The sequence below is a fragment of the Petaurus breviceps genome, unplaced genomic scaffold (genome assembly GCF_028583685.1).
Source record: "Petaurus breviceps papuanus isolate PSGF00001 unplaced genomic scaffold, PetGlider_PUasm1.0 90925, whole genome shotgun sequence".
Lineage (NCBI taxonomy): Eukaryota > Metazoa > Chordata > Mammalia > Diprotodontia > Petauridae > Petaurus > Petaurus breviceps.
The window spans coordinates 11,650,747-11,664,258 of NW_027187380.1; the positions used below are offsets into that span (position 1 = coordinate 11,650,747).

A 13,512-nucleotide genomic window follows, 5' to 3' on the forward strand; every position below is an offset into this window, starting at 1 on the left:
TTTTATGTTGATCCAAGAGGTAAGAGGGAGTTACTGCAGTTTACCGAATAAGGAGGTGACAGGGTCCGAACACTTTGGCAGCTCAGTTGAAGATGAATTAATTAGAATGGGGAAAGACTTAAGTCAGAGAGACCAATTAGAAAGCTTCGTCAATGATCCAGGCAACCTGTACCAGAATGGTGGCAGCACCAGAAGAGAAAAAAGGATGTATATAACAGATGCTATAAGGATAAAATGACATTAGATTTCATATGTAAGGGGAGTGGAAGTGAGGAGCTGGGAATGACAGTGAGGTTGTGAGCCTGCATGACTTGGGAAGATGGTGGTAAAGTAAAGAACAGAGGGTTTGGGGGAAAGATGATGAATTCTGTTTTGGAGATGCTGAGTTTGAGATGCCTCAGCATCTAATTTGGAGCACCTAATTCATGATGTGTAAAATGTACTTGGTAATGCAGGACTCGAGCTTAGGAGAGAGATTAGGGCTGGATATATAGATCTAAAAATCATGTGTTTAAAGATGATTATTGAACCACTGACTAAGACAGTACTACTGTCCACATCCTCAAGTCTTCACCATCACCTCTACACAAGATCCCAGGAGTCCATAAGGAATGAATGATTTAATCAATGACATGTTCTCAGGCTTCCATATGAACTCTTTCCCTGACCCCCTGTTCTTTTCCCCATAGTGATGCAGATTTTAATTTTTTTTGCATTATCTTCAGTAGCATATCTAACATATGTATAACATGAGCTTCAATAGTCTCTACCACAATTATAAATTTTGTGTTATTTACTATATATTTTAGAGGCAATAGATTCTTGAGAATGTCATTAACAGTCACTCTGATGAGACTTTTTTTCTGTCACGTTGAAGAGATATAGAGAGAAAAAGGATGAAGAAAACATATTTCCTGAGAGAACTGGTTAGCACTTGGCACACAGTAAGTACTTTATAAGTCCTTGTTGATTGACTGACTTTGTTTAAAAAAAAGGGGGGGGGGGATCATAATGAAGAAAATTCTAGAAAAAATTGACTTCTGTCCTGAGAGATTTTAAAAATTTATTTACTTTTAGTTTACAACATTCAGTTCCACAATCCCTTGAGTTTCAAATTTTCTCCCTCTCCCTCTCCCCCCCCCCCCACCATGGAAGCATGTGATCAAATATAGGATCTACAAATACCTTCACATTAAACATTAGTCAGGTTGTAAAGAGGGATTATAACCAATGGAATGAATAATGGGAAAGAGGAAACAAAACAAAACAAGAAAGAGAGCAAGTAGTTTGCTTCAATCTCTTTCCATCATGAGTCTTTTGGAGTTGTCTTATAACCTTACATTGCTGAGAGGAGCCCAGTCTATCAAAGTTAGTCATCACACATATGTTGTGTCTGTAATTATGTACAAATTTCTCCTGGTTCTGCTCTTCTCACTCAACATCAGTTTATATAAGTCTCTCCAGGTCATTATGAAGTCTGTATGCTCCTCATTTTTTATAGCACCATTACATTCATATACCACAACTTATTCAACCACTCTACAATTGATGGGCATCCCCTTGATTTCCAATTCTTTGCCACCACAAAAAAGAGCTGCTATAAATTTTTTTGTGCACACGGGTCCTCTTCCCACTTCTTTGATCTCTTTGGGATACAACCCTAGAAGTGGTATTGCTGGGTCAAAGGGTATGCATTTATTTATAGTCCTTTGGGCATAGTTCCAGATTGCTCTCCAGAGTAGTTGGATCAGTTTACAACTACACCAACAATGCATTAGTGTTCCAATTTTTCCACATCCTCTCCAGCCTTTATCATTTTCCTGTTTTGTCATCTTAGCCAATCTGAATGGTGAGATGTACCTCAGAGTTGTTTTGATTTGCATTTCTCTAATCAATAGTTACTTAAAGCATTTTTTCATATACTTATGGATATCTTTAATTTCATCCTCTGAAAACTGCCTGTTCATATTCTTTGACCATTTATCAATTGAGGCATGACTTGTATTCTTATAGATTTGACTCAATTCTCTGTATATTTTAGAAATGAGGCCTTTATCAGAAACACTGGTTGTAAAAATTCTTTCTCAATTTTCCACTTCCCTCTTAATCTTGGTTAAATTGGCTTTATTTGTACAGAGACTTTTCAATTTAGTGTAAACAAAATTATCCATTTTGCATTTTATAATGCTCTCTAACTCTTGTTTGGTCATGAAATCTTCCCTTCTCCATAAATATGACAGGTAAACTATTCCTTGCTCTCCCAGACTGCTTATAGTATCAGCCTTTATACCTAGATTGTGCACCCATTTTGATTTGATTTTGGTTACATAATGGTCTATGTCCAGTTTTTGCCATACTATATTCCAGTTTTCCCAGTAGTTTTTGTCAAATAGTAAGTTCTTATCCCCAAAACTAGGGTCTTTGGGTTTATCAAACAGTAGATTACTATAGTCATTGACTGCTGAGTCTCGTGTACCCAATTTATTCCACTGATCCACTACTCTATTCCTCAGTCAATACCAAATAGTTTTGATGACTGCTGCTTTATAATACAGATTAAAATCTGGTATGTCTAGGCCACCTTCCCTAGCATTTCTTTTCATTAATTTCCTTTACATTCTGGACCTTTTGTTCTTCCAAATGAATTTTGTTACTATTTTTTCTAGCTCTATAAAGTAATTTTTTGGTAGACTGATTGGTATGGCACTAAATATGTAATTGTCATTTTTATTATATTAGCTTGACCCAGCCACAAGCAACTGTTTTTCCAATTAGTTAGATATGACTTTATCTGTGTGAAAAGTGTTTTGTAATTGTGTTCATATAGGTCCTGGGTCTGAGAGGTATTTAAAAATATATTTTACTATTTTTTCCAATTACCTGTAAAAAGACAATTGTTAACATTATTATTTTAATTTCAAATTCCAAATTCTTTCCCTTACTCCCTCCCCTCCCCCTTTCTCTGAGACAGTAAGAGATTTGATATGGGTTATATATGTGCAATCATGTAAAACATATTTTTGTATAACATTGTCATGTTATAAAAGAAAACACAGACCCCCAAAAAACCACCACAAAAAAATAAAGTGAAAAAACATATGCTTTGATCTGCATTCAGACTACATCAGTTCTTTCTCTGGAGGTGACCAGCATTTTTCATCATGAGACCTTTGTAACTGTCTTGGATCATTGTATTGCTGAGAATGACTAAGTCACTCACAGTTGACCATGATACAGTATTACTGTTACTGTGTTCAGTGCTCTCCTGATTCTACTCACTTCACTTTGCATCAGTTCATGTATTTCCAGGTTGTTCTGAAATCATCTTGCATGTCATTTCTTTTAGCACAACTATCCTGAGAGTTATTGAATGGTGGGATTCTTTCAAAAATAAGAAGCAGGGGCAGCCAGGTAGCACAGAGAGTAAGAGCACCAGCCCCAGGTCATCTCGACACTGGGTTAAATCCCAGGCTTAAATACTTAGCACCACACCCAGAAATAACTGGCCATGTAACCTTGAGCAAGTTACTTAACACCAATTGCTTAAAAAAAAAAAAGAAGAAGAAGCAAAGAAAAGTAGTAATGGAGGTGATTTTGGACGTGATCTTTCTCACAGCTAAAATATTACAAATAATAATTTATTTATTTGTTTTGTTATTATTACATTGTTAAACTATCTAGCAAATGATAATACTTTAAACCTAGAAGATTAGCAGTTTTTATAAAGATATGAACAATGACTTATGGGAAAATAAGTTTCACCAGTTTACTAAATATTAACTGTTTACATAATTTAATTACTTAAATGTCTAAATAATTATGTCATTTAATTAATTATTAAATAATATTTAATAAACTGAGGTAGGGGCTCAAATCAGCCTAATTAATGAGAAATTATAAAGGAAACATCCAAACATACCACTGGATTACCTTAAAACCTGGGATGATGGGAATAAATATGGTAACATGTCAGGTAGCAGACTGAGGGAGGAGCACCCTATTTAGATTACACATGAGTCTGATCAGAACCCTAAAACCATGCCACATATATCTAGCTATCTAATCTACGGTTGTAACAAAAAATGGGTCTATTTCTTTGGTATGTCCTAATAGAGGTATTCTTATGTCAGGCCTTCTTCATGGCCTTCACTCTCTTAGTCCTTTATCTTTCTAAGGAAGAATGTCCACTGTTCCATCTCTTGTCAGATCTTCTGCAGTCTTCTGCCTTTGCTTTTGCCTTTGCAGAGTAGCTTTCTTGATTTGTTTCCATTGACAATCAAGAAGTTATTCCTAGGTCAATGAAAGTTGAGCTCTGCTTTGCAGAGGTGCCGCAATCTTCCATCTCTATTAGCATTTGCCTCACATATTTGCTCACTATGGTGGTAGCAGCCAAGACTCAGTACTAGTGATAAGCAGATTGAGCTCAGAGCTATTTCTGGTTCCTGCAGACTAATCTTATCCTCCTTCCTAGATACTGCCATACTTCTCTGAATTATTCTCTGTCATTGGGAATATACTCTGACTCTAAAGTCAGGAAGTTTCTTTGCCTTACGCTGATCAAAGAATATGTAAATGTAGAATATGTTTCCTCAAGAGTTTCATCACCACCATGTTGCATCTCTAGGTTTTGCATACACATTTGTCATGTGATTCAGGCTATATAGTCTGCAAGACCTGCACAGAGTCAAGAGCTATTGCAGGAAGGAGCTTGTAGTCCCCTGGACCTCAGTGGCCTTTTCAGTAGCATATGGACTAGCTCACTTTTGCCTGAAGAGTCTACCTTTATTAGGTCTATGAGCATATATTATTGTCATTCTGCTTAAAGGTTCTCCTGTCTGTGGAAACTTGTGTTTGACTCAAATGAAGTCAATGTCTCCTCCTCCTTTCACACCTCCACTGAGGTGAATAGGGAATTGTAATGGGAATGCAAATTTGGAAGATCTTCCCTGCCCCTAGGCTAAAGTGCACCTGGAGCCTGGGGTGGGAGGCTTGTTTTTCAGTAGATACTTTTTGATTGGCCAGTGAGTCAATAAGGTTGTTACATTCTCTGAGCCAGGAGAAGGCTATATAAGCCCTGATGTGAGGCTTTGTTTTGGGGGCTCACTTTGAGAAGTGTTCTGTGATTTGATCTGGATTCTGGGAAGCCGTTGTCCAGAGCCCCCTGGCTTTGAAAAACTCAGATGTGTAAACCCAGATGTTGACTGGGTATGGATGTAATGGTTGGACAGTTTGGAAATCTGTCTACTTGATCTGTTTCTGTCTTGATAATTCTGCCTGTATACTTTGAAGTTCAGGGTGCTGACCTTTTCCCCTGAACAAGGTAAACGATATATGTCTGACTGATTAAAGTAAGCTTGTTAACCCATTTTGAGTTGCTTTCCTTTAACAAAGCAGATCTAAGAACCTGTATGGGCAGCCACCCTGAGCACGCTTGGGGTGCTTGCTGCTACAGGAACACATCTCTTTTCCTCTAAAGAAAAACCTCTCACCTAATCTGATGTGCACTTGCATTAATTATAACAGAAGGATTTAGTAGCCATTGTCTTTTCTTTAATATAAAAGGGAAATTGATAAGTAGACACATAAATAGAGATAAAGCACTTATGAGGGGCTTACCATGTGCCCACTGTGCCAAAATCACTGGAGATACAGAAAAAAGCAAGTAAAATAATCCCTGACTTTCGGAAGTTTACATTCTAATTAGGGAATATATCATAAAGGGGAGCTGGAAAGCACAAAAGGGTGAGATAAAGAAATGCAGTGAGGCATGTGAATGTCCAGAAGTAGAGTAGAAGCCTGGTTCCAGGAAATATAAATTGAAAGGTCACCAATTAGAGCCCAGGGTGGTTCCAAAGTTCCTTAAGGAGAAAGTGAGGATGAAAAAAGGACATTGAGCAATGAAGGTGGTGGGAGGAGAGAGAGAAGAAAGGGAATGATGCATTGGATAGGAAAGAGTCAACAGCTTGGGCTGTTCGCTTCAGAGGTAGAATCAGTTTTTCCTCACAAGAAGGGAGGAGATGCAACTTGGATGAATTTGGCAGTTAATGGGAAACTGATCTCTCACCTGGAATAAAGACAGGAGAATAGGGAGATGCCCCTTGTGATGCCTGCTTTGTCTCACAAATGTTAACTATCATCAGCTCTTGAGAATTTACAACTCCAATCACTCTATACAGCAATATCCACCTACCAAAGCATCAGAAGATGGGAGGTAGGAAAGTGGAAACGAGAGCAGGCATCAGGATATCGGCCACTTTACTCAACCCACATCATAGAAGATAGAAAATAAACTCCTCTTCCTGCTTCTCTTTTCCAAAATTCTGTAACATATAAAGTCCTACAAAGCCAAATTCAAAAAAAACCAGCAGTTGTTGAACTCTTGGGTAACGTCTGCTTGAGTCTCTTGTCTCTGTAATAGTTATAACTGGGCTAGGAGTCCAGAACCCCAAGGCTACATTCAATACTACAAAAAATGATGCTATGAATATTTTGGCATCTATGGTACCCTTCTTTCTATCTTTGACCTCTCTGAGGTATATGCCTAGCAAAGAGATCTCTGGGTTAAGGGCATGCTGATTTTCATCACTTTTTTTAAAAGCACAATCAATAAATCAAGTATTTATTAAGTGTTTACCAAGTACCAGATATTGTGCTAAGGGCAAAGGATAAAAAGAAAGAAGTGAAGCAGTTCCTGCCCTCAGAGAATTTGCATTCTAAACGCTGCCTTCTATGCCAACAGAATGGTTGGACCAATTCACAACTCCAAGTGTAGAATTAGAACAACTATCTTTCCATAGTCTGTCAGTTTCAGTGTTTCATAGAGACAGTTTCCTTCCCAACTTATGAAGGTTCGGGGGAGGTCTTCCATATGTTTGAATTGGGCAGGGTTATGCTTATCTGAAAATAACCAAATAATTTTGAGCACCAGGTAGTAAAGTGGATAGAGTGTTGGCTCTGGATTCAAGAGGACCTGAATTCAAATCCTGCCTTAGACACTTGCTGTGTGACCCTGAGCAAGTCACTTAACACTGTTTGCCTCAGTTTCCTTATCTGTAAAATGAGCTGGAAAAGGAAATGGCGAATCTCTCTAATATCTTTGCAAGAAAACCCCAAATGAGGTCACAAAGGGCAAAAAAAAAAAAACAACCCACAGTTGAATAAAAACAAAATGCTTACCTGAGGTGTTGAATCTGGTCTCCAAAAGGAACTCCAAAGAGCTGAACAGGGCCATCAATGGAGATGTTGACATTCTCCCTCCACTCCCTGGTCAAAAGGATGCAATGTTGAAATGGGATGTAACATCTTCCCCCGACCATTAAAGGCAGCTTGCTTGGGGGGAGGCTTACTTGTAGGAAGGCTTTCACATCTTTTGCTAATTTCTAATTAGGCACTGAGTCAGGAGGATTGTGATGCCTTCTGACTCTGAGAAGTATGTATATATTCTGAGTTGGTATTTTGTTTTGGGGGCTAGCTTATGAGAAGGACCTTGTGATTCTCTGGTTGAGATTCAGAGCTCCCAACTGCTCAGATGTAAAGGCTCTCTCAATCCAGGGATGTATGTAGAGCGTATAGCAATATTACTTTGATTCAGGCAGGCAGAGCCTTGTCTGTTGGTCTTTATTTCTCTGCTTGTATTTTCTGTTTGTATTTTCAGGGTGCTGACTTTTCCCCTGAACTAGTGAATGTAGTTTTAAAAGATTGTTGACCCCTCAAATCTTTCCTAGTAAAGCAGATCTAAGAACCTGTGCTAGCAGCCATATGGGTATGCCAGTGTGGTTGCTGCTACAGAGGACCATTCAGATGGATGCTCAAAGGATCAAGGAGAGAGGCACCCAGCCAGCCAAAAAGTTATTTAAGAACGGTGGAAAACTGGGGTGGCTAGGTGGTGCAGTGAGTAGAGCACCGGCTCTGGAGCCAGGAGGATTCGGCCTCAGACACTTAACACACACACAAAAACTAGCCGTGTGACCTTGGGCAAGTTACTCAACCCCAACTGCCCTCCAAAAAGCAAACAAAACAAAACAAAAAAACTGTGGAAAACTGCCAAAAGGTTTAATTTCCCCTTCCTCAACTTTGTCTCTTTGCACTGGTTACACTAACAGGCACTGTAAAAAAAAAAAAAAAGTCACTTATTACTATCCTTTTAAAATTTCTTACTTATTCTGATTTCCTCTCTTTTTACGTAAGGCCTATGCTCCATCATTAAAGCTCTGTATTGCATTGTCTATATATTTACGGCATCCAGAGAGTACAAATGAGGGGACTAGCTGTGGCTACCTAAATACATTTTTTTAAAATAAATCAAAGATTCTTTGGTGACTACCTCAATACATAGATTTTTATAAACTGAAGTTTCTTTGGTCTGATGACCAGAGGTGATATGGGCTCTTGGTGAACTGTTAGGCTTTTTTTTTTTTTTAATAATCTGTTATTTTAAAAGGTTAGAAAAAGCTAACCTCCCAAAAAAAAGAGTTTAAACTGGACAGGACTTTAATTTTGCTTCTGCAAACAAATGCCTGCAGAAGACTGGTTCACTAATAAGAACTCGAGCGAGTAAGGAGAAACAATTGCCACCTTCTGAAACACCCTGACCCCCATCGGGGATACCAAAGGGAGACCGCCTAAGGGAAAGGCTCCACCCCCAAGTCAAGCACCCGGGACGTAGGCAGGAACGAGCCGAGATAGTCCCGCCCCTTTCTGTTGGGAGGGGGAAAGTCCTCCTGAGGTAAACTTTGGCTTCTACCGTGACACCGGCTGTCTACATAGATTTGCATTAGTTCTCAAGAGAGCTTGGATATCAAACTTTATCAGAGGTATTTTATGCAGTGATGTTTTGCCCTTCGAAAGACGGCTTTCCTGGTAGAGAAAACTATTTTTACGTACCCACTTCCGAGAAACTACAGTTATCAACACCCAAAGAGATTTCCCCAGAATTGCGCGCAGGCGCCGTCGCAGTGAGTTGGGAGAGGGCACCTGTGAGGAGTGCGCGCATGCGCCTTCTCCTGTTGTGGGGTAGGCAAGCTGCGGGCGACGGACGGAAGTGGGTGTGCCAGAGAAGGTGGCGGAAGAGGACCGCTCCGGAAAGGTCCGATAGAGTGAGAAGCTCAGGCTGGCGGGGATCGTAGATCTCCGAGGCCGGTCCCTTTCGGAGAGGCGATGATTCCCCCACAGGAGGCGTCCGTGCGGCGGCGGGAAATAGAGGACAAATTGAAGCAGGTCAGGCCGAGGAGAAGGGAGGAAGGACTGCATGGGATATGGAGGAAGGATTGGAGGGCGCGGAGGTGGGGAAGATCCCGGGGAGAAGGAAGGGGATGAGAGGCGGGAGGGAGCGATGACAGCCCGGACCCGCGGCCGAGGGGGCGGTGGGATCTCCTCCTTCCCTCTTTTCTCCCCTGGCCCCGCCTGCCCATTCCGCGGGGTACTAATGCTCGCCCTCCTCTATCATCCATCCATCCCCCAGGAGGAGGAGACGCTCTCCTTCATCCGAGACAGCCTGGAGAAGAGCGACCAGCTCACCAAGAACATGGTGAGTGACACGGTGACACGGCCCTGGAGGCCCCCCCCCCAGTGACTGTGGCCCCCTGACCCCGTCCAGTCAGCCCACTCAGCAAGCCTTTATCAAGCACCTTGTGCCAGGCACCACGCTAAACTCGGGGGATGCAGAAAGAGGCCAAAGACAGTGCCTGCCCTTGAGGAGCTTACAATCTAATGCGAGAAACGTATATAGATTAAATACATTCCAGGGAACCCGGTGGATTACATCGCGCAGGGGTGTCCTCGGTTTCCCCATCTGTAACCTGATCAATGGACTCATTGATCTCTAAGGCCCCTGGCAGTTTGGGCTTTCTGTGCTCCCTATAATTTCATTATTCTCTGATTCTGTAATTTTTTTTCTCATTTTTGGTTCTGTAGAGGCCACCTTCCGTTTGCAGGTTGCCCCACTCCTCCCACCTGCTGCACCTCTTGAGTTAGGAGTCAGAAGCTGGTTACTCTTTCTTAATGATGTTTTCCTTACTAGGTCCTTGTCAGGTATCCTGAATAAATATGATTGGGATCCACCTGCGTGTTACACTTTGCACTAGGCTATATAGAATATAGAGAAGAGGTGGCTTCTACCCTCATTGAGCTTATTTTCTAAAAAGGAGGCTAGATGGGCACAGGAATGAATAGATTTATCTATGATTGTGTACATATACAGATACACACTTAAGCAAAAGTATGGTAATAAAGGCACAATATGTATGTAAAGCAATAACTATATACTTTTGTACCTCCAAATTTCAGTTTAGACATTTAAGTACTCATTGTATACAAGGCACTTTGTTAGGTAGTGGAGATACAAAAACAAAGGGAAACTGCCTGACTTCAAGAGGCTACCAATTGGTTGTAAGCAATGATGTACATGTATAACAAAAAAAAAAAATAAGAGCTACCAAGTGATAGAATATGTATAGATAAAAAAATAATTTGAAGAGAAAACATACTAAAAATTGGAGAAATGAAAGAAGCTTTATAGACAGAAAAGACACTGAGCAGATCCTTGAGGGAAGATAGAAATTTTGAGAGGCAGAGTTGAAGAGCAAGTACCTACTAGGTAAGGGGCATGGCTTGTGCAAATTCGTGGAGACAAAACATAGATTACCCAATAATTAAGATAGATAATACACTTGCTATGTGCCAGGCACTTGTGGGAACAGTATAGCATCCTAAGAATGTAAATGTGTGAAGGGGAATAATATGAAATGAAGTTACAAAGGTAGGTAAGAGACAGACTATGGAAAATTTTAAATTTTAGAAAATTGTATTTTATTCTAGAAGCAATATGGAGGCACTCGAGATTTTTCAGCTGGGGAGGGACATGGATGTCCCTGTTTTTTAGAAGGATTATTTTAGCAGCTCTTTTGAAAGATTAGAGACAAGAGAGACTAGAAGTTAGGAAACCAATTAGGAGGCTGTTACAATAATACTTCTGACAAATGATGAGAGCCTGAACTAGGGTGAAAGTGTGAATGGAAAGAAGAAAAATTTAAGCTACATTTTGAAGGTAGAATTAACAGCACTAGGCAACTGATTGAAGTTTGTGGGGAAGAACATAAGGGAGAGGGAAAAGTCCAGGATAGCTCCAAAGTTACAGTACTGGGGTGGCTAGGTGGTGCAGTGAATAGAGCAGTGGCCCTGGAGTCAGGAGGACCTGAGTTCAAATCCAGCCTAAGACATTTAACACGAACACTAGCCGTGTGACCTTGGGCAAGTCACTTAACCCCAAATGCCCTTCAAAAAAAGGGAAAAAAAAAACCCAAAGTTATACTACTGCATGACTAGAAGGATGACAGCACCTTCAAAAAAAAATAGAGAAGTTTAGGGGGGCAGAGTCAAGATGGCGGAGTAGAAGCAGGACCTCCAAGCTGCTTTGGCTTCTACCTTCCCCAATCCATGTAAAAGGGGACTCCAAACAAACTTTGGAACTGCAGAACCCACAAAATGACACAGAGAGGCTAGCCTCCCACTGAGGACAGGCTGGCAGGAATCGGCCAGCACAGCACTCTGGGAGCCAAGCCCAGGCCCCCATGAGCCAGAGGTTTTAGCCCCAGGGCAGGCCTGACCAGCCACTGGCCAGAGGCACTCTAGATCTCTAGCAGCTGCGCCGTTTCCAGATTTATCAACACATACCGTGTTTCCCTGATAATAAGACCTATCCCGAAAATAAGCCCTCCCCTTACTGTGTAAGATTCCTCGAAAATAAGCCCTCCCCCGAAAATAAGCCCTATTGAGATTGCTACTGTAGTGAAGGTGATCGCCTGTGCTACACGCTACGTTATGGTACCCTCTGTATGCACCGCCCCCCCACCCCCCCCCCTTGGGCCCCCCGTTGTGACCCACCCCCCCCCCCCCCCGTGAAATGCACGCCGCGCTCCGAGCTGCATCCAATCAGAGCTGCAGCAGTGAGCGCGTCATCCTGTTCTTCCCCAGTGATTTGCTTATTGAATAAAGGTACATTTTTTTGTTCACATTTACCTGTTTATTAAAATTGCTGTCAATGTTCATTAAAATAAGCCCTCCCCTGAAAATAAGCCCTCTGGTGTTTTTCTGTCCAAAAAATTTAATAAGACAGTGTCTTATTATCGGAGAAACACGGTAGATGCGAAGGACAAAGTGAGTGCAGTGTGGACTTTGGGACCAGTAGTTGGAAGAGCATCAGCTTTTGCCCCCAGGGCAAGAAGCCACTGAGCCACCTTGGCTCAGCCAGTGCAAGGCTGCAGCTTCAGTTCCTGACCTGCAAAGTGTAGGGGAACCAAGCAACCAGTCTGAGGGGTAATCACTCTGGCTTTAACCTTCTTGGATCTGGATTGCAGTCTAGGGTGGAGGTCCTGGGGTGTGCATCCAGCTTGCCAGAGCATGTGAAGGCTTGAGAGAGGGCACCCAACTAATACCTCCGGCAGCTGAGAAAACCCCAGCGTTTGGGACAAAAGCTCCCGGTCTGGTGGCAGAGTCCTATTGTGGCAAAAAGCCCAGGGGTCAAGTGACTGAGGGGTGACATGACCAGGCAAAGGAAACAAAACAGACAGAAGAATCCAACATTAGACTCCTATCTTGGGGACAAAAGGGATCAAAGCATGGAACAGGAAGAAGACAGAATTCTTGCACCAAAAGCTTCAAAGGAAAATATGAGCTGGTTACAGGCCATAGAGAACCTTAAGAAGCAGATAAGAGAAATGGAGGAAAAATTGGGAAGAGAAATGAGAACGATGCGAGAAAATTACGAAATGAGAGTCAACAGCCTGACCGAGGAAAATAACACCTTAAAAAATAGACTAACTCAATTGGCAAAAGAATTATTGGACTACCTGAAAACCATGATCAAAGGAAGAACCTAGAAATCATCCTCCAAGAAATTCTCAAGGAAAATTGCCCTGATGTTTTAGAACCAGAAGGCAAAATAGAGGTTGAAAGAATCCACCAATCACCTCCTGAAAAAGATGCCAAAAAGAAAACTACTAGGAATATTATAGCCAGGTTCCAGAATTTCCAGATCAAGGAGAGAATATTACAAGCAGCCAGGAAGGAACAATTTGAATATTGTGGGAACAAAATCAGGATAACCCAGGATCTGGCAGCTTCTACACTGAGGGATCAAAGGGCCTGGAATATGATATTCTGGAGGGCAGAGGAGCTGGGATTAAAACCAAGAATCAAACCTAGCAAAACTGAGTATCATGTTTCAAGGGAAAATATGGTCATTCAGTGGAATAGAGGACTTTCAAGCATTCTTGATGAAAAAACCAGAGTTGAATAGAAAATTTGACATTCAGATACAAGAAGCAAGAGAAGCATGAAAAGGTAAACAGGGAAAAGAAATCATAAGCCACTTATCAAAGTTGAACTATTAACATTCCTACATGGAAAAACGATAATTGTAATTGATGAAACTTTTCTCAGTATGAAAATAGTTGAAGGGAATATAAACATATATATATATATATATATATATATATATATATATATATATATATA

The 13,512-nt window shown here is 41.1% G+C and overlaps 1 protein-coding gene and 1 long non-coding RNA gene across 7 annotated transcripts in view; one reads left to right on the forward strand and one right to left on the reverse strand.

Moving 5' to 3' along the window:
* Positions 1 to 9,003, reverse strand: part of LOC138152490 (uncharacterized) — a 101,888-nt gene extending 92,885 nt beyond the window's left edge. The window contains exons 1-2 of the long non-coding RNA XR_011166115.1: positions 8,884 to 9,003; positions 7,177 to 7,263 (exon numbers count right to left, since the gene is read on the reverse strand). This is a non-coding gene — a long non-coding RNA (uncharacterized lncRNA). The remainder of the gene's footprint in view (positions 1 to 7,176; positions 7,264 to 8,883) is intronic.
* The window catches only part of EXOC7 (exocyst complex component 7), a 30,824-nt gene continuing 26,309 nt past the window's right edge, over positions 8,998 to 13,512 (forward strand). For 3 of the 6 annotated variants that reach the window (XM_069076322.1, XM_069076324.1, XM_069076325.1), the window contains exons 1-2: positions 9,001 to 9,216; positions 9,461 to 9,526. In XM_069076322.1, the coding sequence (XP_068932423.1) occupies positions 9,157 to 9,216; positions 9,461 to 9,526 (126 nt within the window). In that variant the 5' untranslated portion in view covers positions 9,001 to 9,156. Of the gene's footprint in view, positions 9,217 to 9,460; positions 9,527 to 13,512 lie in introns of all 6 variants that reach the window. The other 3 variants (XM_069076326.1, XM_069076321.1, XM_069076323.1) reach the window with 2 other exon arrangements.